This window comes from Pleurodeles waltl, chromosome 2_1 (genome assembly GCF_031143425.1).
Source record: "Pleurodeles waltl isolate 20211129_DDA chromosome 2_1, aPleWal1.hap1.20221129, whole genome shotgun sequence".
NCBI classification, from domain to species: domain Eukaryota; kingdom Metazoa; phylum Chordata; class Amphibia; order Caudata; family Salamandridae; genus Pleurodeles; species Pleurodeles waltl.
The window spans coordinates 47,226,497-47,251,269 of NC_090438.1; the positions used below are offsets into that span (position 1 = coordinate 47,226,497).

Sequence of the window (24,773 nt, forward strand, 5' to 3'; positions counted from 1 at the left end):
TCACTCTTTATATTTCAGCAAATGAATTGCTGTATATCCGGTATAGAATGAAAACCCACTGCAGGGTGCAGCTCATTTATTGGCTCTGGGTACCTAGGGTTCTTGACAAACCTACAAGCCCTATATATCCCCGCAACCAGAAGAGTCCAGCAGACGTAACGGTATATTGCTTTCAAAAATCTGACATTGCAGGAAAAAGTTACAGAGTAAAACGTAGAGAAAAAATGCTGTTTTTTTCACCTCAATTTCAATATTATTTTTTTCAGTTGTTATTTTCTGTAGGAGACCCTTGTAGGATCTACACAAATTACCCCTTGCTGAATTCAGAATTTTGTCTACTTTTCAGAAATGTTTAGGTTTCTAGGATCCACCATTGGTTTCATGCCCATTTCTGTCACTGACTGGAAGGAGGCTGAAAGCACAAAAAAAATCGTAAAAATGGGGTATGTCCCAGTAAAATGCCAAATTTGTGTTGAAAAATTGGGTTTTCTGATTCAAGTCTGCCTGTTACTGAAAGCGGGGAAGCTGGTGATTTTAGCACCGCAAACCCTTTGTTGATGCCATTTTCAGGGGAAAAAAACACAAGCTTTCTTCTGCAGCCACTTTTTCCAATTTTTTTTTTAAAAAAACGAATTTTTCACTGTATTTTGGCTAATTTCTTGGCCTCCTTCAGGGGAACCCACAAAGTCTGGATACCTCTAGAATCCCTAGGATGTTGGAAAAAAAGGACGCAAATTTGGCTTGGCTAGCTTATGTGGACAAAAAGTTATGAGGGCCTAAGCGCGAACTGCTCCAAATAGCCAAAAAAAAGGCCTGGCACAGGAGGGGGGAAAGGCCTGGCAGCGAAGGGGTTAATGCAGAACTTGTAGAGCGCACAAATACCCACGGGAAAGGGTGCCCAAGACCAGGTGAACAAATGTGTCTTAACTGCTTGCAAAACTCATCCCATTTTCAGGCTGCACGGGAATCAGAGGAGAATTCCAAACATTACCAGCAAAAAACTGAAAAAAGCAACAATAGAAAAACGGATCTGTGGCACCAGGGGATGGACAAAATAGAAGCAGGTGGGTGTAACATCTCTGTTGACTTGCAGCCACCAAATGGATGTCAGGGATTGGAAATGGATCATTGATTATTGAGAAGGAGAGCAAAGCTAACTTTAGAAAACACCTGGTTAGACACTGCTGATTATTTCAGAGTAATTCAGTAATTGCTGCTCTGATGCAGTGCTTAATTTGTGCTTGTTGTTTCCGGTGCTGAGCACCGGCACTTATTTGTGAGGGCCGGGGCTTATTCTTATGCCCTCAAGCATTTGCTGCGAGCAAAAGGCACAAATGTGAAAGACAGAAGAAGGAAAAACTAAAAAGCGTCATAAAGGGAGAAAGTAGAAAGTTGCAGGATGAGTTGAAGGGGCAGGGAGTGGCCGTAAATGGATTGGAGAGACCCGAGATGGCTTCAGGATTACGCTGCCTCAGTATTACGTGCTGGCAGATTTCATTGCAGCAGCCTCGTGTTTAAGGGAAGGGCTTTGAGCACCGGCACCTCTTAATTTACAAATTAAGCACTGCTCTGATGCATTGCAAAAAAAACTGAGATTGTCATAATAAGCTATGTTTCAATTTGCAAACTTCTAACAAAAATCAAAAAGAGAAATCCAGAAATGAAAATGGCACCTTCAGTGATTAATGTCCACGCAGACGTCAGGCCAACATTCCGTTTCGGGTGTAAGTTGTACTGGCTGCATTTATCAGCCAGGTTGGACACGACATCCTTCCGCTGACGCAGGTACCGCTGGGCTATCCGCAAGGAAAACTTCTCCGGCTCCGAAAACCTCCTTTCAAGCTCTTCTGCGGTGACAAGATGTTGGATTTGTCCTTTGTGGGACAGGTTGATGTCAAACATGGAGTACACGGAACCGAAGACTGAAACATAAAAAGAGGCTATGACACAGCGACCGCGATAGAATGTGAAATGAGGGGGCGCCGAATCACAAACGCCTTACTGCTTATTGGAGGGGTCACACACACACAATTCAAATGCGCCTAAATTGGTTGAAAAGAAACAAGTGACCTACCTGTAACAAATTTTTCAGTGTGAGACAATTCTAGAATCAGATGCGCCCAACTTATGTCATCAAATTACTGAAACATTTTCTAATGCAGTCTGAAACCATCAAACCTCCAATTTAAGGCAGAGAGTTGCTGAGCTGTGTCTGCACTGTGGGTATACTGGTGTGGTATAAGATTGACAGCTGTGTGCTCTAGTCTGAAAGTTTTGAACAATGCTCATATGCTTCCAAAATATCCGATTATCACAGATATATACGGGGGAGGCTTTGATAAACCTACCATATAGCCAGGGCCACTACATTTATGTAATTGTGCGGACATGGCGTTTTTCACATAAGCATTGATTTGCCCTTTTGCCACATAATCCATCAGCTGCTGCATCATCTGCATATTATAACAACAACAAAAATAGTCCCTAGCTCAAACGGTTCAAAAGTTACTAAAAATGCAGCGACATGTTGCCGCACAGTGAGAGGCCCATTGCAAAGGTTGGCTGGTCACATTTCTGTTGCTTGTTGCTATATTTAGGTGTTAAACTGGTACCAATGAAGTGCAAGCTAAGACCAGAGAGGGTTAACAAGTGTATAAATGAAAGAATAATGAAATACTATAGCAAAAGGTGCTGAATGATGCCGCATAATTTGCCTTTTTTGTCGCATAATGTAGTCAACTGTGTCGCATAATTTGGCCCTCTCCAGCTGCGTAATTCCAGTGGCCCTGCATATAGCACACAGTTTGCGGAGACGTCCCTCAGTGCTATCTTTCTCAGTTTGGAAATTGCCCTTTTTCGATCCCAAAGCAAGTCTGACCCTTCTTTACTGACTGCACAGCGGCTGGCCAGCGGCTACTTGCACTCAGTTGGCTGGAAAAGGAACCACCATCAGTGTCTATGGAGCTTCAGTCAATTTACCCATGGTTCTTCCTGAAAGGCTGGATCTTCAGGGATCAGAACACTTACACCTTCTTTTGCAGAAATGGCAACCAATGTTTAATTATGTGGAAAATTAAGTGGGATTCCAATTTGTGTTGTACCTAAGCATTTCAGAAATCACAGTACACTTGATTGAACAGACCACATTCTGGGTAGCAATGAGGCATCAAAACCAGCTCGTGAGGTCTTTAGTTTCCTTTTGGATCCTGCAGTAAATAGGCATTGCTCAACCTTAAGGGAGGCATAAGCAAGGGTCACCCACCTCTCCCATACAAGCACAAGCCAACACAAGCCCAGTCTGTGTGCATCAGTGATGCAAGCGCCACAAACCTACTTGGAACTAGCTGAGACCAACAATACCTTTTCATTTTGGTTTCCTTTTACGTAAGGCGCCGCAGGGGTAGCGTGTAGTCATGATGGCAAGTAAACAAATAAGTAACACAAATACTATGTTAGAAGTTAAAAAAATATTAAACTAATCCAAAGAGACAGCATATATCATGCAACTGCCAATTCTAAAGGATTTTTTGAAATATTGTTTAGAATTTCATTTGGGATACATTTATTCAGAGGGTCACTCCTTAACTGGATCAAAACACTTCCAAGCCACAAAAAAGAAGCTATTAAATTAGTTAAGAGAGCACTGAAGCTCGTTGGGTGTTTCTCTTGACTTAAGGGTATACTGGATAGTATGACAATCAAGTTTTAATACAAACATAACGTTAAAGCCCATATATTTCAACTATCAGTGTCAAATAAGTATGCAACTGTCCGCCATATGTAGTCTCCAAAGAAAATGCAAGTTCAATATACATGATGCAATTTTGACTGAAAGTGCACCGGGTTCCTGCTATCCTGGTCCCCGGTACCAGATCTCTTTCCCTAAAACTGTGCAATTGTTCCCCAATTGGCAATATCTTTGCCCCCCTGAAAGTCCCTAGTAAATAGTACCCCTGGTATCTAGGGCATGGGTACCAAAGAGGGTCCCCCAGGGCTGCAGCATGTATTGTGCCACCCTCAGAGACCCCTCACCTAGCACATGCAGACTGCAGGCTGCGTGTATTGGTGAAGCTAACAGTGAAAACATAACATGGCATAAAGCCTGTGTGCCCTGCTCCCTAACACTGATTGCAATATATGTAAGTCACCCCTACAGCAGGCCTTACAGACCTAAGGCAGGGTGCATTATATTACATGTGAAGGCATCTCTGCAAGAGCAGATATGATCCCGCTATGTCTTTGTCGATTCTTAGACATAGTGAATGAACAGGAAAGCCATTTTAAGTACATGTGCTGGACACTGGTCAATCCGAGTTCCCTGGCAACATGATGGCTTCACTGAAAATAAGGATGTTTGGTATCAAACATCTCTTGTTAATAAACCCTCACTGAAGCCAGTGATGGATTTATTAATACATGCACTCAGAGGGCACCATAAAGGTGCCCCCATAAAACCTACCAACTGCCAGTGTGCGGACTGACTAGTTTTAGCCAGCCTGTCACCACCAGACACGCTTCTGACCCCCAAAGGTGACAGTATTTGCTCTCTGGCAGTCAGAAGCAAAGCCTGCTCTGGGAGAGGTGTTTCACACCCCACCCAACAGGACGACCTATGAATCTGCATTCCAAGACATGGGGCTTCAAAGACGCCTGCTGCCCTTGGTATGCAGATCTGGCTTCACTCAAAGGAGAGATGCTGACCCCCTGGTCCCATCTGGCACCTGGAGAGGCAGGAAATGTAGTACTCAGAGAGGTGTGTCCACCCCTCAGGTCAGTCCCACCCTTAGGGTGAGCTGCCTGATGTGGACACAACATTTAGAAATCTGCCATCTTGGTGTTGGCAGAAATAGGAACTCCGGGACAGGTTTATGCCCACTTCCCACAGGAAGTGGTCATATAGGGGGTGTAGTGACCCCAAATATGCAACCCATTGACTGCTACCCTACACTCCCCTAAACGTCCCTAAATTCAGTATTTAGGGGAGCCCCTGGCACCAGAAAATCAGATCCCTGCTGACCTGAAGGAGAAGGACACTCCATAGACACAAAAGGCAAGATCTGAAGATCAGTGACTGACTCAGCGCCAACCCTGTCATCCTGCCTGCTGACTTTGACAATTGCGAGAGGCGCCTCGTCCTCCAGCTGCTGAAACTTGTAAATGCCCGGGAAGGCTGCCAGCCTTCATTCCAACACCAGGAACTCCGGTGGAGCAGCAGACCTTTCTTCCCTGAATCCTTACAGGCATCCAAAAAACACGGACTAGGACTACAAAGCACCAAAACCCAACGCCGGACAGCACCACTGCACCTGTGCCCCCTAGCCGGAGTTCAAGCGGGCCAACGGTGCCAGCAGGGTCACCAGCCTCTCCAGAGACAAAATCCGTCGTGGGTTTCCCCACTGTGACCTTCACACTGCCTACTGCAGCCTCTTTGTGCAGGCCCCCCTCAACAGCGGCCGCCTCCGGTGACGGCACCCCAATGGTTCACTGCACCCGTACACCCCAGAATGAGGAGAAGAGGACCAATGGTTTCCCTGCGACTCCCAGGCAAGTGAGGTTTGAGCCCACTTATTAGTTCAGCCAAACTGGTCCCCCAGTCCACGCCTGCAGCCTGTTTCTGTGGGTCCCCTCCACCGTGACCGGTGATGGAAACCAGACGGTCCAAGAACACACTGCACCCAGACGCTCCGCACCATGGAAAAGAGGACCACTGGTGTCCCTACCTCCCCGAGCATCACAAGTACTGAGCCCAGTTGGTGGTTCACTCTGAATGGATTCCCAGTCCTAACTTGCAGGCTCTTTTCAACTGGACCGATCCCCATTGACTAAGATTGGGCACCCCACGTCGTACTACACCTCTGCACCCAGTCGCCCCAGTGCCGAAATGTTTGTGTGACCCTGACCCTTGCCCAGTACTTATCTTAAGTCCAGAAGATTGGCCCCCTAAGTCGCTGTACTATACCCGTTTGTCGTATTTGTCTTTCCTCCCTAGGATAACATTGTAGCTTTCAAGAATTGCATTAAATGTTGACTTTTCTAAACTGTAAAGATTTTTTTCTTGCAAAACGTACTTACTTGGTCGCATTGATTCTGGTGCCAAAACATATAAAGATACCTGTTATTTTTGTAAACTGTTGTGGATCTTATTGAGTCGTGTGTCTCATTTATTGACTGTGAGTGTATTTGCATATGTCTAACACTCCTCTCTGATAAGACCAAGGCTACTCGACCACACCACCCCCTAAAAGTGCACCTCTGGTTTGCTCGAGCAAGCCCATGTCCACTAGTAAGGGAACCCCGGGACTCTTTGCACGCTATATCTTGTTTTTATATAGCAGATAAAGAGCCAGCTTCCTACAACGACTTCCTCGAGAGTCAGAGCGGTCACGTTCGAGGTTGCCAAAATCATATGTTACCCTGGGAAAGTTAGGGGCTCAGGTGAGGCACTGTGAGCTAATAGGAATTGGGCCGACATTTCCTGATGATGTAGATGAACCCAGTCCCTACATCCTGAAGTTCTGTTGTCCTTATACGCAGTCCTACTTCTTGTGGGAACTGCATCATGCAGGAAATCATGGTGAATAGAAACTGAAGATAATGGAAGCAGGTTCAAATATTGATCATGAATGATATACAGTGGGCTACAGAAGGTTTTCCAGGCAATCGAGGAATTAAATAGTTTGAGTTGCACTGTTACACATGCATAACATGCACACAAGCAAGATCTTTTACCTACTATTGTTTTACAGTGGGGAGGCATTGATGCGGACAACATTCCTGATGTTCCGTCAAACAATAGAGATGTGACAAAGAGAAAGAGTGGATAAGTCCGATCGAGAAGGGCTATCAATGTTTTTAGAGACGTTTTTGGAAGATTATACAATTGGGAACAGATGATCTAATCGCAATGTTATGGGTTTTTTTTTTAAACAAAATTTATTGCATTTTTAGACAACACAAACACAAGGCTCAGGGGCTCAGAAGCACTGTACCAAGACAATACAATTACACATTATCTGGTTGTGTCCATCAATGCAATAGTGATTCCCGACCCTGAAATAAGAACCGGACTTCTCCTGTGCCGTGTCTGAGCCTGGTCAGGGATAAACAATATTTGCCCCCCCCCCACCCCATTTGCCCTCCGCCTACCCAGGTCACTGCTCTACTGTTTCAGTACTTTTCGTGTGTCTGTCATTTATTTGTGTGATCCGTGATGTACGCAGTCAGACCGCTCTCTGACCCAACTCCAGTAGTAACCGAGGGCGACTGTGGCTACTCACTACTTGATGCATCAGTTTTCTCGGGGGAGCCAGGTGGGGTGTGTGTCAGGATTTTTTAGGCAATCCACCACGTGTTCTCATGCTCGTGCCCTGTTTAGTGTACCTAGGCCCTGCTTTGTCTCCCTAAGTAGTATTGCTCCCTCATATCCAGCCCATGTAATCAGTTCTTACCCCCACCTTGGTCAGTCTAGGGCCCCTATTGTTCTTCTAGTTCATCATTATCTCCCTTTTTGCAATGATCAGTGCAAACATATGTTTCTTTTACCATGTGTTAGAAATGGGGTCTCTGGTTGAGAGTCAGTTTGCACTCTGTCCAAGCAGAGACCCTCATTCTAGTCAGGGTAACAGAGAAACACACTTAGGATAACCCCTGCTTCCCTGCTTGCCTCCTTGGTAGCTTGGCACAAGCAGTCAGGCTTAGCTCACTGCTTTGCACTGACTAATGATCAGCTTATGATGCATGTGTATAGGATAATAATATCTAGATCTCTGCAGATAGGAACCTGCAGTTTGTTAACGTTGCACTATTTGTATAATAAAGGGATCCTATTCGTTTTTGTTGAGCATGTGTTTCAAGCATTATGCACCAAAGAAAGTTGAGGAAAGGATTTAATAAGACCTGGAAAATGCTGAGGTAATGCTTTGGTCTACTTTCAAAAGGAGTCCATCAAGATCTATCAGGATAGATCGGTCAATTAATGACACAGTGCTCAAACGATAGTTGTGATTTGGAGTGGGGTTATCATGAGAGAACTCGAAGCTAGCTGATTTAAAGTATATTTCTGAAATGTTTGTATTTTTTTTAATCATGAAAAACGGTTGACTAAATCTCTGATTAATCTCTCAGACTGGATAAAGTGAATTATGAGGAATATTTTCAAAGAACCAAATATCTCCATATACCGCTAATGAAGGCAGGACATGAATATAATATCGAGATGAATGTATTGTAAGCTGCTATTTTTTCAAACTATATGTGTAGACAGATCTTTAAGCTAAACCAATGGGAATACAATGAAATTGGAATTATATTAAGTGGAATTTGTAAAGTGAAAAGAAAAGGCTTCTTTCATATGCATATCTGGTCTTTTATATGTCGTGATTGTACATACGAAATATATTTTTTGTAACTCTGTGCATGAAGGTATGTCACCCACAGTTTTTCTTTTATTTTGGGACTTTGGTAATTTACAACTCTAACACCGGGACACTGATATCCAATGCTCAGTGGATGTGTACGGACCTCAAAACATGTCCATATTGACTTAAAACCTGAATGACACAATGCCTGCTGTCACAGCCAGCAGCTGAGGGGAAAGGCACGTCAGGTCACGGAGCATAATTAAGGTAGCTGTTTAAAGAATGAAAATTAAACATTGCTTTTCTTTCTTCTGCTCTCTTTTTCTAGCCGTACTGTGTCAAGCAGAAAGTACGTCTTTATTTTTTGCACTCATTGGGTAATTATAGAAACTTGGAATCTTTCTGTTTGTTTCTACTGTGCCTTTTTAAACAAAACAAACTTGTATTAAACTGCTTCCAATATCCTTTTGCAACTATCTAACAGCTTTTTTGATGTGTTTAATTCTGTACTAGATATTCTGTTTTATTCTTCATGTTTGGAAACACGCTATATTTTTTCATATAAAAGAGCTATTCACCGAGGATTTAAGTGGTTTGTGGGAAAGATGATGTTGTGACAATGTAGTCTAAGGATAATGCAACCAACATCATAGTTCCATAACCTTATAAAGGAACTCGGCCAATAGCCTTGTTACTCTATATGGTAATGAAACTCCTCATGACTTGCAGCATCCTTATAATGTACAGCAGAGTTTACATTACCCATGACCTCACTGTGTCCAATGCCAAAGGGCAGCCAACTGCTGATATGTAGCAGAAGGGGGAGGTGAATCACATGGGTGAAGTGGCAAAAGGTATGCAGGCAACTCCACTGCTGACAGTCAAAGACTATTTGCAACTAGTGAAGGCTGCAGGATAAGTTTGGTGGGGAGACTCACCATCGGTCAGACAATGCAACGAGTCCCTAATGTGGATGGTCCAAAGTGGTGGCTAGCAGTGGGTGGGCTGCATCTGATCCAGAAACCATCCTCCATTGCTAAGGAAGGTTTAGCCTTCAGGGTCTTCTAACACCAAGCTGGAAAAGCCTCAGAACGAGATGGAGGACAGGAGGTGAAACTTGCTTGTGAACCAATATGAAAAGGGCAAACAAGCGTCAAAGTCAATAGGTCCTGCCCTGGTCCTGTCAGTGCCAAGCTGATGACTCTGCCAATGCTGCTTTGTAAAGCATTGTTAAAAAAAATACATTTAAAATACTTGAGGAAAAAGAAAACATGCTTTAAAGTACCTTGAAACTTTATAGTGAATTGACTTATTTTTAATCTGTATGTGTGGCATGGTTTAATGTTTGCATACTCTTCACGCAGGAAAACGACCAGAATCCAAAATGAATAAAGAAATGTCAGACTTTAAAGACAAATGTGTGCCACAGCCTATTTCATTCCCCAAAGGACTTGGAATTTTAAAAAAATGGTCCAGCAGGGCCTCCAGAAAGGATACTTCATTATCAGTCATGGTAAGTCCACCTTCAGCATCAAACAACAGTTGAGTGAGTGCAGCAGCTCACCCCACCTCCTGCGCTACAAATAGTGCCTTTCATGGTAAGAAAATGTGGAACACTGGAGAAGAACCAAAACAAACCTGCGCTCTGCTCTTTCAGATACCCGTTGCTTTTTTTTCTTTCAAGAACGAGCCAAGAAGGTTGGGATGCAACACCGTTAGCATAGGGGTGAGGATATGAGCCCCAAGAGGAACTGAGGAAGAAAGCAAGAAAAGATATGCACTACCAGGAAATGCAAAAATAAGAAGTAGCTCCCTCATTTGAGCTATGGAAGGATACAAGGCACCGAATCAAGAGGACGATGAAGAAGCTACGCTCCAGGGTAGGAAAAGCCACCAAAAACAAAGCATGAAAACAACATTCACAAGAAATCCAACCAATGATAGGCAACGGGTTGACGCAAACCCTTCTCCAAGTTTGTTATATTAGACTCACCTTGTCTACGACAACAGACACCTGAAAGCTGCAGGTAGGAGACCTAATGAGGGCGCCATCACTCCCTGAAGCCATGCGACTTACGGGTTACATAGCAGAGCAAGTTCGCGCTTCAGCTGATACCTAAGAAGGTATGCATCCATACAGCAGTATAAGGCTGTTCTCTTTATATTACCACAAACCATGTTTGTGGGGCCATTTTATTGTTGATTTACAGAGACTCATTAACCCACACGATTCACCACTTTGGAAAATATCTGCTGAACCATTCTCCAATTCTAGAGACAGAACTTTTACCAGAACATGAAACCAAATCCTAACTTAAGGGAGTCATTAGCACCCACCATCTTTGATAGAAGACTCATAATCTGCATGACATATAAGTACTTCGCTGTTACAAAACTGTATGAATGGTTAGATTCAATTGAAGACTCTATTTATACCCATATTTGCTATGAATCAAGTGGAAACCACAACACAAGTTTAAGTTTAACAGAGCAAAAGATGAAATATACTGAAGAATATTTTGTTACCAAAACGTGGGCAATCGTTTTTTTGTGATAAAAACAAACAGAAGGTTAAAGGTTAAAGATAAACTAACCTCCACTAACTACTCCCTGATCCGCAGTCCAGGATTCTGTGAAGAGAAAAATATATTATGAAGTTAGTAAACACTGAATGATGATCCACGTATAAAGGTAGACTGATTGATACAACTTGGGTTACATCCTAAATATCAGGAAATAATTACTGCTACCATCTCTGAAAGATAATTAAACAAAGTTATGAATTCAGTACAGCAGTGGAATGTCCTGAATACATATAGCTAATCATCTTCTCTTGAGTTCAGTTCTTCCCCAGTGTACATGTCAGACACCAGCAGGCGCCTCTTCTGTGTCTACAAATTACAAATACATTATTGTCCGCGGACTGACCTATGGAAGGTGAGAATAATCCCAACAACCTCCCAGAACACTTCCTGCATCAGCTACTAAAGTCAGCCCACCACAATCACGTTCACCAGACCATACAGTTCCAGGACTGGGATACGAAGGACTACAATGACAATTACTGAGGAGTTTCTTGCCCCTCCTTTTCATCACAGCCCTAGTGAAGCCTGGTTACAAGCATGAAGTCCGATTGGGAGCACACTGCCTAACATTCCAGTCGAGTTCGCCCCTTGCATCCTGGTACATGCAGTTTGAACAATTAAAGCTTCCTTGAAAAAATCTGTAGTATTTCACTAAAGTTAGTGCAGACAGTACTGTTCATCTCTAGACACATGTTTCTGGGTTAGTGCCCTTCATCAGTAGAGACCAAAGAACAACAAAAATATCTGGGGTTGCAGGAAATGCCACCGATATCGTCTCAGGTATTTTTGTTGTTCTTTGGTCTCTACTGATGAAGGGCACTAACCCAGAAACATGTGTCTAGAGATGAACAGTACTGTCTGCACTAACTTTAGTGAAATACTACAGATTTTTTCAAGGAAGCTTTAATTGTTCAAACTGCATGTACCAGGATGCAAGGGGCGAACTCGACTGGAATGTTAGGCAGTGTGCTCCCAATCGGACTTCATGTTTAAAAGGCTCCCTCGAGCCATTGAGCTGACGAGCTCTGGAGACGCACCTGTGAGCCGGGGAGTGGTACTAAACCTGAGACGATATCGGTGGCATTTCCTGCAACCCCAGATATTTTTGTTGTTCTTTGGTCTCTACTGATGAAGGGCACTAACCCAGAAACATGTGTCTAGAGATGAACAGTACTGTCTGCACTAACTTTAGTGAAATACTACAGATTTTTTCAAGGAAGCTTTAATTGTTCAAACTGCATGTACCAGGATGCAAGGGGCGAACTCGACTGGAATGTTAGGCAGTGTGCTCCCAATCGGACTTCATGTTTAAAAGGCTCCCTCGAGCCATTGAGCTGACGAGCTCTGGAGACGCACCTGTGAGCCGGGGAGTGGTACTAAACCTGAGACGATATCGGTGGCATTTCCTGCAACCCCAGATATTTTTGTTGTTCTTTGGTCTCTACTGATGAAGGGCACTAACCCAGAAACATGTGTCTAGAGATGAACAGTACTGTCTGCACTAACTTTAGTGAAATACTACAGATTTTTTCAAGGAAGCTTTAATTGTTCAAACTGCATGTACCAGGATGCAAGGGGCGAACTCGACTGGAATGTTAGGCAGTGTGCTCCCAATCGGACTTCATGTTTAAAAGGCTCCCTCGAGCCATTGAGCTGACGAGCTCTGGAGACGCACCTGTGAGCCGGGGAGTGGTACTAAACCTGAGACGATATCGGTGGCATTTCCTGCAACCCCAGATATTTTTGTTGTTCTTTGGTCTCTACTGATGAAGGGCACTAACCCAGAAACATGTGTCTAGAGATGAACAGTACTGTCTGCACTAACTTTAGTGAAATACTACAGATTTTTTCAAGGAAGCTTTAATTGTTCAAACTGCATGTACCAGGATGCAAGGGGCGAACTCGACTGGAATGTTAGGCAGTGTGCTCCCAATCGGACTTCATGTTTAAAAGGCTCCCTCGAGCCATTGAGCTGACGAGCTCTGGAGACGCACCTGTGAGCCGGGGAGTGGTACTAAACCTGAGACGATATCGGTGGCATTTCCTGCAACCCCAGATATTTTTGTTGTTCTTTGGTCTCTACTGATGAAGGGCACTAACCCAGAAACATGTGTCTAGAGATGAACAGTACTGTCTGCACTAACTTTAGTGAAATACTACAGATTTTTTCAAGGAAGCTTTAATTGTTCAAACTGCATGTACCAGGATGCAAGGGGCGAACTCGACTGGAATGTTAGGCAGTGTGCTCCCAATCGGACTTCATGTTTAAAAGGCTCCCTCGAGCCATTGAGCTGACGAGCTCTGGAGACGCACCTGTGAGCCGGGGAGTGGTACTAAACCTGAGACGATATCGGTGGCATTTCCTGCAACCCCAGATATTTTTGTTGTTCTTTGGTCTCTACTGATGAAGGGCACTAACCCAGAAACATGTGTCTAGAGATGAACAGTACTGTCTGCACTAACTTTAGTGAAATACTACAGATTTTTTCAAGGAAGCTTTAATTGTTCAAACTGCATGTACCAGGATGCAAGGGGCGAACTCGACTGGAATGTTAGGCAGTGTGCTCCCAATCGGACTTCATGTTTAAAAGGCTCCCTCGAGCCATTGAGCTGACGAGCTCTGGAGACGCACCTGTGAGCCGGGGAGTGGTACTAAACCTGAGACGATATCGGTGGCATTTCCTGCAATCCCAGATATTTTTGTTGTTCTTTGGTCTCTACTGATGAAGGGCACTAACCCAGAAACATGTGTCTAGAGATGAACAGTACTGTCTGCACTAACTTTAGTGAAATACTACAGATTTTTTCAAGGAAGCTTTAATTGTTCAAACTGCATGTACCAGGATGCAAGGGGCGAACTCGACTGGAATGTTAGGCAGTGTGCTCCCAATCGGACTTCATGTTTAAAAGGCTCCCTCGAGCCATTGAGCTGACGAGCTCTGGAGACGCACCTGTGAGCCGGGGAGTGGTACTAAACCTGAGACGATATCGGTGGCATTTCCTGCAACCCCAGATATTTTTGTTGTTCTTTGGTCTCTACTGATGAAGGGCACTAACCCAGAAACATGTGTCTAGAGATGAACAGTACTGTCTGCACTAACTTTAGTGAAATACTACAGATTTTTTCAAGGAAGCTTTAATTGTTCAAACTGCATGTACCAGGATGCAAGGGGCGAACTCGACTGGAATGTTAGGCAGTGTGCTCCCAATCGGACTTCATGTTTAAAAGGCTCCCTCGAGCCATTGAGCTGACGAGCTCTGGAGACGCACCTGTGAGCCGGGGAGTGGTACTAAACCTGAGACGATATCGGTGGCATTTCCTGCAACCCCAGATATTTTTGTTGTTCTTTGGTCTCTACTGATGAAGGGCACTAACCCAGAAACATGTGTCTAGAGATGAACAGTACTGTCTGCACTAACTTTAGTGAAATACTACAGATTTTTTCAAGGAAGCTTTAATTGTTCAAACTGCATGTACCAGGATGCAAGGGGCGAACTCGACTGGAATGTTAGGCAGTGTGCTCCCAATCGGACTTCATGTTTAAAAGGCTCCCTCGAGCCATTGAGCTGACGAGCTCTGGAGACGCACCTGTGAGCCGGGGAGTGGTACTAAACCTGAGACGATATCGGTGGCATTTCCTGCAACCCCAGATATTTTTGTTGTTCTTTGGTCTCTACTGATGAAGGGCACTAACCCAGAAACATGTGTCTAGAGATGAACAGTACTGTCTGCACTAACTTTAGTGAAATACTACAGATTTTTTCAAGGAAGCTTTAATTGTTCAAACTGCATGTACCAGGATGCAAGGGGCGAACTCGACTGGAATGTTAGGCAGTGTGCTCCCAATCGGACTTCTGGTTACAAGCATAACCGGAGATCGTGAGACCACAGCCCACGTAACACACCACACGCGTACTATTCAGAATGTTCTACTCAAACAGATACAGCCTCCCAGGCTGACACTCCAGGCGGTTACTGCTGGGAAGTAAAAGTGTAAGGACTGATCCATGTTACAGTCAAGGACCCCAAAACACTCAGGGGGTGATTCTAACCCTGGCGGTCGGTGTTAAAGTGGCGGCCAACCCACCAACAGGCTGGCGGTCCAAAAAATGGAATTCTGACCCTGGCGGGAACCGCCAACACAGCCCGCCAACTTAACACTCCGACCGCCGCGGCGGTACAGACAAACAGCGCGGCGGTCACCGCCAACAGGCAGGCGGCAGACAATGTACCGCCCACCCTATCATAACTCACCAATCCGCCACCTTTTCCGGGGCGGGAGCACCGCCGATAAAAACACGTCGGAAACAGACTACGAACGGGAAAACGCTCACCAAAACACACTCCACGAGTACGGAGGACAGCATGGAACCCGAATTAAACATCCTACCTGCTCTTGTCTACCTTCTCATCTACCACGAGTACGAAGTCCGGCGCAGACGACAACGGTGAGTACTGCACCTACGACACACGGGAGGGGGAGGACGAAAGGTTACGGGCACACACATATGCGACCCCCCCCCCCCCCAATCATGTACTCACCAATGCAGAGCACCAAGTCACAGTGACACCACCCAAACACCCCTGAAAAATGCTAGGACATAATCATATTTGGAATAAATATTTATGTACCAAAAAGCTCCAGAAAATTAGCGTACAACCATGAAAGATATCCACAACAAAACAAATGACATACACATCAGTGTATAACTGAAGTACCAAGTCCTGCACATCCTACGAATTCAGCATGTCCGTGGGCCAAAGTCTTGAGAAACAAGGGCAAAGCCCACACAGGAGACCTGAGTCCTTTGGAGAGAACACTGCAGGGGCATCAGATGTAAAAACTACAGGCACCTCAGGGGGAAGGGAAGGGGGGGGCACCACAGCCACATGAGTCCACGACGCCAGATCCACGAGGAGCCACCATGCCCACTGTTCAATCCTGGGGAGTGCAAAGCCACAGTCTCTCAATGTCTCTACAGTGGGTGGGCTGCCCACTGGACCAACCTGGGGAGTGCAAAGCCACAGTCTCTCAATGTCTCTACAGTGGGTGGGCTGCCCACTGGACCAACCTGGGGAGTGCAAAGCCACAGTCTCTCAATGTCTCTACAGTGGGTGGGCTGCCCACTGTGCCATCCTGGGGAGTGCAAAGCCACAGTCTCTCAAGTCTCTGCAGTGGGTGGATTGCCCACTGGACCATCCTGGGGAGTGCAAAGCCACAGTCCATCAGGTGGATGACAGTCTCCACTGGTCAAGGAGGAGGCATGGTGGGCAAAATGAACCATCAACGGTGCTTGAGACGGCGGTGCCCTGTTCAGCGGTGCTTGAGACGGCGGGGCCCAGCGGAGCGGTGCTTGAGAGGAAGGGCCCAGCGGAGCGGTGCTTGAGACGGCGGGGCCCAGCGGAGCGGTGCTTGACAGGAAGGGCCCAGCGGAGCGGTGCTTGAGAGGAAGGGCCCAGCGGAGCGGTGCTTGAGACGGCGGGGCCCTGTTCAGCGGTACTCTTCTGCACCGCGGGCCCTGTTCAGCGGTGCCTATCTCCACGGCGGGGCCCTGTTCAGCGGTGCTCTTCTGCACCGCGGGCCCTGTTCAGCGGTGCCTATCTCCACGGCGGGGCCCTGTTCAGCGGTGCTCTTCTGCACCGCGGGCCCTGTTCAGCGGTGCCTATCTCCACGGCGGGGCCCTGTTCAGCGGTGCTCTTCTGCACCGCGGGCCCTGTTCAGCGGTGCCTATCTCCACGGCGGGGCCCTGTTCAGCGGTGCTCTTCTGCACCGCGGGCCATGTTCAGCGGTGCCTATCTCCACGGCGGGGCCCTGTTCAGCATTACTCTTCTGCACCGCGGGCCCTGTTCAGCGGTGCCTATCTCCACGGCGGGGCCCTGTTCAGCGGTGCTCTTCTGCACTGCGGGCCCTGTTCAGCGGTGCCCATCCAGCAGGTCAAGGGAGCCAGACCTGGCCTGGACTCCCTGTTCAGTCGCCCTCGGACCGTGACGTTTCTGGACCCTTCGGGGACGGACTCCTGGCCTCCTTAGTGTCCTCCTTCCCAGCTGGGATGTGGCATGTGGGGTCCACCTTCTCCGCGCTCCTGCTGCCCTTCCGCTCCTTTGATGGGGCTCTCGGGCCCTTGCCTCCCCCAGATGGTGTGGGTGGTGAAGTGGCCGCACATTGCTCCTTGGGGGCAGCCCTGTCGGTCCTCGCATGGCGGTCCTTGGTTTTGCGGGTCCTCTTGCCGGGGGTGGGGGGCTGGACGTGTCCTTGCTGCTGATCGATGTGTCACTGCTGCCAAAGGGTGGGCTCCAGAACCCAGGCACAACAGTGACACCCGAAGCTGGGCTGGTGGTGGCTGCGGTGCTCTTGTGACTCTTTGAAGATGGATGGGGGAGGTCATCGGGGGGAAAGAGGTTAAGGTTAGCCAGGAAAAGTTTTTTAGGGCCAAGGTAAAGGGTAGGAGAAGTGGAGATGGAAGTGGAGGTAGAGGAGGTGGTTGTAGGAGAGTCAGGTGTGCTGTCATTGGGTGAAGGTGCTGGTGCTGTAGGCTGTCGTGAGGTGGATGGCTGTTGGGTGGGTGGCTGCCTGCGTTTGTGTGTCTTGGAAGAGGGGGTGACAGACACAGTGGGAGAGGACACAGGGGACGTGTACATGGCAGTGGGGGTGGTGACTGCACGAGTGTGGACTGTACTGGAGGGTGAGGTGGTGATGGAAGCACTGGCTGATGTTGGGGTGCATGCAGGTGTGAGTGTAGACGTCACAGGGAGGGAGGAGGGAGACGAGGAGGAGGGGGACACAGGGGTGGCAGTGGCTGTTGGCATGTCTGCATCTGGGTGTTGCTCGGGTGAGTGTTTGCGGGATCTGTGGTGCTTGTGTTTGGATGAGCTGCTCTTGGGTGTTGAGGTGTGTGCAGGCTGGTCTGATGGTGTGGATGGGATAGGCTGAGGAACAGGAGACAGAGACAGGCTGGAGGCAGTCAGAAGAGGGAGGCTGGAAACAGGGACAATGGCTGCCGTCAGTGCTGAGGCCAGAGCAGTGAACGCTCGTTGATGGGCAGCCTGACCCGAATGAATGCCCTCCAGGTACGCATTGCTCTGTTGCACCTCCCTTTGCAGACCCTGGATGGCATTCAGAAGGGTCGTCTGCCCAACAATGAGCGTCCTTACCAGGTCAATGAGCTCCGCACTGAGGGCAGCAGGGGCAACAGGGGCAGGGGCTGAGGTGCCTGGGGCGAAGGAGACGCGCGCCTTCCTGGGCGAACCGGCACGGAGCGAAGACTGAGGGGCTGCTGGGAGGGCGGGGCTGGTGCGCTGGGTGGCGGCTGTACCTGTAGAGGCGGGGGGCACGGATGTTGCCGCCACCCCTAGGGAGCTCCCATCCGAGGACGTGTCGCTTTCGCTGCTCTCACCAGCGGTCCCCGTCGTGGTGCTCCCCTCGCCCTCCGGATCACTGGTGCCCTCGGTGTCTGTTCCTGGGCCCACCGGGGCCTTGTGTCCTGCAGCTCCCTCGTGCTCCGATGCCATATCTCCTCCGCCTGATGATGCTAATGCACACATGCACAAGAAGATGAAGAGAAAGGGTGGGGGGAGAAAAAAGAAGACCAGGTTTAGTGCATGCAATGTCAACACCGTTGGCGGAGAGGACAGACACAGGTGCCTAATGCACTAAGCCGCGCATTTGGGGTACACTACTCAGTACTACTGACTAAGACAACAGGCCAAGAGACGTCAAACGCGCACATGGGAGATGCTGGACCTTCAATGGCTGTACTTGTCACCCTACAGAGGTGGGGGCCGGGGGCACAGGGCCATGCCTAAGGGAGAGGACTACACTACAGAAAGCGCCCTGGCCTAATGTCACCCACAGCCCTCCTCCCCCACCCAGACGCCTCCACTGCGCAGAAAGATAGGAGAATGTGCTGATACTCACCCCCTTGTGTCTGCTGTGATGTCTTAAAGCGCCCATCCAATTCTGGGTAGGCCACCGCCAGGATCCGGGACATCAGGGGGGTCATGGTGCGACTGGCACCCCTCCTAGGTTGGGAGGCCATCCCCAGCAGTGTTTCTGCGGTCTTCCTTGTTCCGCGGCGGATGTCCTCCCACCTCTTGCGGCAGTGGGTGCCCCGTCTGTTGTGGACCCCCAAGGTCCGGACTTCCTTGGCGATGGCACGCCAAATATCGATCTTCTGATGGGCGCTGACCTATTAGACATGTACAGGGTGGAAAGGAGGAAATCATCAATGGCCTGCATGTTAGATGTAATTGCCCCCCCCCCACCCACTTTGCCATATGGCACATGCTCTCATCTGTCGGGCGTTGCACTCCTCATTCGCCCCCCACCCCACCAACTTACATCCACCCCAATCCACACAGGCATAGCCCATTCCATTAGCACCCGGGGTACTCACTTGTTGGTCTGGAGGACCGTAGAGTAGCGCATACTGGGGGAGGACCCCATCCACGAGCTTGTCCAATTCTTCAGACGTGAAGGCAGGGGCCCTTTCCCCAGTCACAGCAGCCATTGTATCTTCCAGACCGAGGTCACAGCAGCACTTGCAGTATAGGTCCTCTCCTGTGGATGATCAGGTCTCGAGTGATTAAGCAGATAGAAAATGGCGGTCACGTCCGCGGCGGTGCGTACCGCGGCGGTGCGTACCGCGACCGCCGGCGCACTTCGTTATTGGCTCCTGAAACCCATAGGCTTCAATGTTAACCAATGCGGCTTTGCGCCGCGGTCTTCGACCGCCTACCGCCACAGTGTGCCCCGCCAGCGCAGTGACCTCACATCCCATTGTCCCACTTCACAGGTCAGGCAGCCGCCATTTCAAGGGCCCACATGGCTTAATTTTGACTGCGACACACAGGCCTAGGCCTTGCATTGCCACACATACACGCCTTTCAACCCATTGCCATTCTTTAACTGTGCAAGCTGTCTGTACGTACCTGTGGTTTGGCTGACTCTGTGCTCCATGTTGTCCTTCCTAGGCACCGTCCGCTGGGACTTGGGATGAGAAGGAGGAATCCTCGCGTGTACCGACCGCTGGTGGACCTGTCGACAATGGAAGAACGCCATATAATCCTTCGATACCGACTTGACCGTGCCACTATCCATGAACTGTGTGCCCAGCTGGAGCCAGCCCTGATGTCCCCCATCCGCCAACCCACAGGGATTCCCCCTCTGGTGCAGGTTTTGTCAGTCCTCCATTTTTTGGCCAGTGGGTCATTCCAGACCACAGTGGCCATGTCATCTGGAATGTCTCAGCCTATGTTTTCAAAGATTTTGAGCAGAGTGTTGTCTGCCCTGATGAAACTCATGCGGAGCTACATCATTTTCCCCCGAGGAGGGTGACTTGCCCACAGTGAAGGGTGATTTCTATGCCCTTGGACATATCCCCAACATCATTGGTGCCATTGATGGGACCCATGTGGCTTTGGTACCCCCAAAAGACGATGAGCAGGTGTACCGAAACAGAAAGAATTATCATTCGATGAATGTCCAGGTGGTCTGTTTGGCTGACCAGTACATCTCCCATGTAAATGCCAAGTTCCCAGGGTCAGTGCATGACGCGTATGTGATGCGAAATAGCAGCATCCCCTATGTGATGGAGCAGCTACAGAGACAACGTGTGTGGCTAATAGGTGACTCTGGTTACCCCAACCTGCCGTGGCTACTGACCCCAGTAAGGAATCCCCGGACAAGGGCAGAGGAACGCTACAATGAGGCCCATGGGCGTACAAGGAGGGTGATTGAGCGAACCTTTGGCCTCCTGAAGGCCAGGTTTAGGTGCCTGCATATGACTGGTGGATCCCTAATGTACTCACCAAAGAAGGTGTGCCATATCATCGTGGCGTGCTGTATGCTTCACAACCTGGCTTTGCGACGCCAGGTGCCTTTCCTGCAGGAGGATGGTCCAGATGGTGGTGTTGTAGAAGCCGTGGAGCCTGTGGAGAGTGAAGAGGAGGAAGACTCGGAGGACGACACAGACAATAGGGACAGAGTGATACAACAGTATTTCCAGTAACACCCAGGTAAGAATCACCCACGCCATTTCACAATTGCTTCTAGCCTCCTGCATCTGTACTTTCTGTAGTTCCCCACAGATGATTTTTATTAATTTATGCCTTTCCCTTCCCTTCTCAGTGCTGTCTGACTCAGTACCTGACTTCTGCTTGGTTCGCCCATGAAATACAGCGTATTGACATTGGTATGTTGTCATGACTAATTGACAGAACAGAAATTGAACAGTAATATGTTATCCCTTTGTTAATAATACAGCATGACTCAAAACAGGTTTGTGTGCAAAATGTGATTTATTTACAGTGCTAGATACCGGTACATGTGATTCTAAGGGTGATGGGTGGGGGTGGAGGAATATCCATGGCAGAGTCCAGTTCTCAGTCTCACAGGTGCATTGTTCTTTTGCCTGTGGAAGGATGGAGCATAGGCAGTTCATGGTTGGACAGGGTGGCAATGTGGGACAGTGGGAAGACTTGAGGGGGTATGTCCTGCTGGCGGGGGTCTTGACATCCTACTCTGTCTTTTTCTTTGGTCTCAGGCTCCTCTTACGGGGTGGTTGTTCTTCAGCAGGAGGTGGGGTTCTGGGGGGCTGTCGAGGTGTTGGGACCTCCTGTCCACTAGCGCCGGCGGAGGTGGTAGGCTGTTCCTGGTCCGGCCTAGTGACAGGGGCCCTGTGTGGTGCACCATGGTCCCGCAACGCGTCCTCTATCCTGTGGAGGGCCAGGACGATGGTCCCCATTGCGGTCCCGATGATTCTCAGCTCCTCCCTGAAGCCCATGTAGCGTTCCTCCTGCTGTGCCTGGATCTCAGTGAACCTGGCCAGTACCGTCGCCATCGTTTCTTGGGAATGGTGGTAGGCCCCCATGAGGGTGGTGAGGGCCTCTTGGAGAGTGGGTTCCCTGGGCCTCTCCTCCCCCCCCTGTCGCACAGCAGCCCTCCGAGCTGCCCGGTTTCCCCCGGCCTCTGTCCCCTGGCCGGTGTGCCCGCTCCCACTGCCCCCAGGTCCCTGTTGTTGTTGGGGGGTCGGGTTAGCCTGGGTGCCCTGTAGTGGCAGACACACCGCTGATTGAGCTGTCCTAGAGACAGAGGCATGGGCCCGCTGGGTGGGAGCTGTGCTGGTGTCGGCAGAGGGGGTCGGGTCTGGTGTGGCCTGTGTCTGGGTGAGGGGAACCGACTGCCCAGAGGTCCCCGATGGTCCGGGCTGGTCATCAGGTTCACTGTCGACAGAGCTGCTATCCTCAGTGTGGGCCTGTTCCGGTGGTGGGATGGACACTTCTGGACCCTCCTGGCTGGTGTGTTGTCGTTCGGGTCCTGCATGGGGTAAGAGAGTTTGGTTATTGTTTCTGTGTGTGCAATAGCATGCGTGTTGTGGGTGCCCTTGTCCCCCAGTGCAGGCATTCCCTGGAGGGAGGTGTTGTGAGGGTATTTAGTGGGGAGGAGGGGTTAGTGCAGTGGTCATGCTTAGGTGATGGGTGCCCATGGTTTGTGTTGGCATGCAGGAGTTGGTGTTGGGATGGGTGGGTTGTGCTGGTGAGACATTGTCAGGAAGGATGTGTGCTGGGGGGTTGGGGGTGAGGGTGGGGGTGTGGGTTGGCATGCTGGTGGGGTGTGGGGGATATAGTAGTTGAGATGGGACTTACCAGAGTCCATTCCTCCGGCTACTCCTGCGAGGCCCTGAGGATGCAGGATGGTCAAGACCTCTTGCTCCCACGATGTAAATTCGGGAGGGGTGGGTGGGGGTCCGCCGCCAGTCTTCTGGACTGCGATGTTGTGCCTGGAGACCATCGACCGGACCTTCCCCCGTAGGTCGTTCCATCTTTTGCGGATGTCCTCCCTATTCCTGGGATGCTGTCCCACCGCGTTGACCCTGTCCACGATCCGCTGCCATAGCTCCGCCTTCTTGGCTATACTGGTGTGCTGCACCTGCGAGCCGAAGAGCTGGGGTTCCACTCTTAGGATTTCCTCCACCATGACCCGGAGTTCTTGGTCCGAAAATCGTGGATGCCTTTGGGGTGCCATGGGGTGGTGTGGGTGAGGTGTGGGGTGGTGTATGTGATGAGGAGTGTGTTGGTGAGTGGTGCTTTGTGCTACTATGTGGTGTGTGTGATGGTGTAGTGTGCCTCAGTGTGTCTTGCTTTGGATTGTCTGCTGTGTCTCTCTCTCCTTCTCTCAGTAATTGGGGTCGCAGGGGTTTGTGGGTGATGTGGGTGTGTGTTTTATAGTTGGTTGATTGTGTGGGAGTGGTGTGTGTATGTGTATCAGGTGTGTGTTTTTCAAATTGGCCAATGTGGCTGTGTTTTGGTGATGTGTGTGTATTCTGACCGCGGCGGTGTGTAGCGCCAATGGAATACCGCGTTTGAATGACCGCCGTGTGGATTCGTGGGTCGTAATGGCATGGGCGTATTTCTGTTGGCGTGACGGTGGAGGTTTGGTCATCTCCAGTTTATCGCTGCCCGCCGATGTGGCGGGCTGCAGTGGAGGACGGATTTTTGGAGGTTTGGCCGTTGTGGGTCAGAATGACCGTGGCGGTTGACCGCGGCTGCGGCGGTGTTATGGCGGTCTTCTGACCGGCGGTAAGGGCATTTTACCGCCGAGGTCAGAATCACCCCCTCAGTCTAGGAAGCTCACAAGGCCTAGTGGAATGACCTGGAACCAGAAGGTGAGCTGCTATTTACAACAAAACAAGGGGAGCCACCCACCCACGTCCTTGGGGTTAGAAAGGAAGTTGTCCTTCTTTTTGTGGAAAGAATGGGACACAGCATGCACCTGATGTCATTAAGGAGGGTGTACAATCTGGCTCGGATCTCACTGCTCTCTCTGAATCAAACCTATGAAACCCTGCACCCTGGAGAGGAGAGTGAGTGAAGTAAAGAGACTATGGAGACTGAGAACCTGATAAACCTCAGGTACAGTCCTAAAACATCTTCCTTCCCAATGTCAAGGTTATGGCCACATTGAAAAGAATCTGTAAAGAGGGACCCCTCCTTAAAGAATTCCAAAGTATTCCTAGCTGCAAGCCAATGCGATTAAATTGTTTGATGTTGTACCACGCTCGAACAAACACCCAGTGATTGGAGTAGACGCTAAGCATGGGTGGTGCTAACACTCCTGCACTGCAACTACTACCTTCTTACCATATCACCAAACTGAGGTCAGGTCGGTCCCGTTTTGTGCCGAAAACCTCAGGTAATTCATTCTCTGACTAAGAAGAATAGTCGATTTTAGAATAGAGCAAGTCAACAGCTGGATCCAACTGTTGCTAGTGATGTCTGCCTCGCGGAGTGGAACCAAGACCTTTGGTTCAACACTAACACCACCAAGGTCTCATCCTGCATGCCCTTCATCAAGGTCCTAAGGATCAAATGGGATATAACAACAGAATGTCACTTACGAGATATGACATCCGTCCCTGGGCCAAGGGACTCCACAGGAGCCCCGCAGGGTGGCAGATGTGTAGAAATCCATCTAGCCTGAAGACATCCAGGGACTGGAGATAAACTCCAGACACTGGAGGTAAACCTGTATTCAGCCCATCTCTCTGGTCACTTCTCTCCCGGGAAGTGCAATGCCTCAGAGTGTCAGATTGAAGTGAGGCTGTACTTCCAGGAAATATCTCCTAAGCACAGTTTTTATTGGGGCTTTCACAAAATATTTCAGCAGTTCCCTCAATGTAAGAAACTGTCAGCACTTGAGCGGGTATCCCAGGAGGGATAGTTAGGACCAAGAGCACTGGTGGAGATTTGACTAGGGGAGACTGTAACATGCAGAACATGAACAAGCATCTCAGGAGGGCCATAAAAAACTGTCAGCACCTGAGAAGATGTTCC

The 24,773-nt window shown here is 48.9% G+C and overlaps 1 protein-coding gene across 1 annotated transcript in view; it reads right to left on the reverse strand.

Moving 5' to 3' along the window:
• Positions 1-24,773, reverse strand: part of LOC138261080 (uncharacterized) — a 64,836-nt gene that overhangs the window by 18,104 nt on the left and 21,959 nt on the right. The window contains exons 5-6 of the mRNA XM_069209710.1: positions 10,952-10,987; positions 1,674-1,922 (exon numbers count right to left, since the gene is read on the reverse strand). Coding sequence (XP_069065811.1) covers positions 1,674-1,922; positions 10,952-10,987 — 285 coding nt within the window. The remainder of the gene's footprint in view (positions 1-1,673; positions 1,923-10,951; positions 10,988-24,773) is intronic.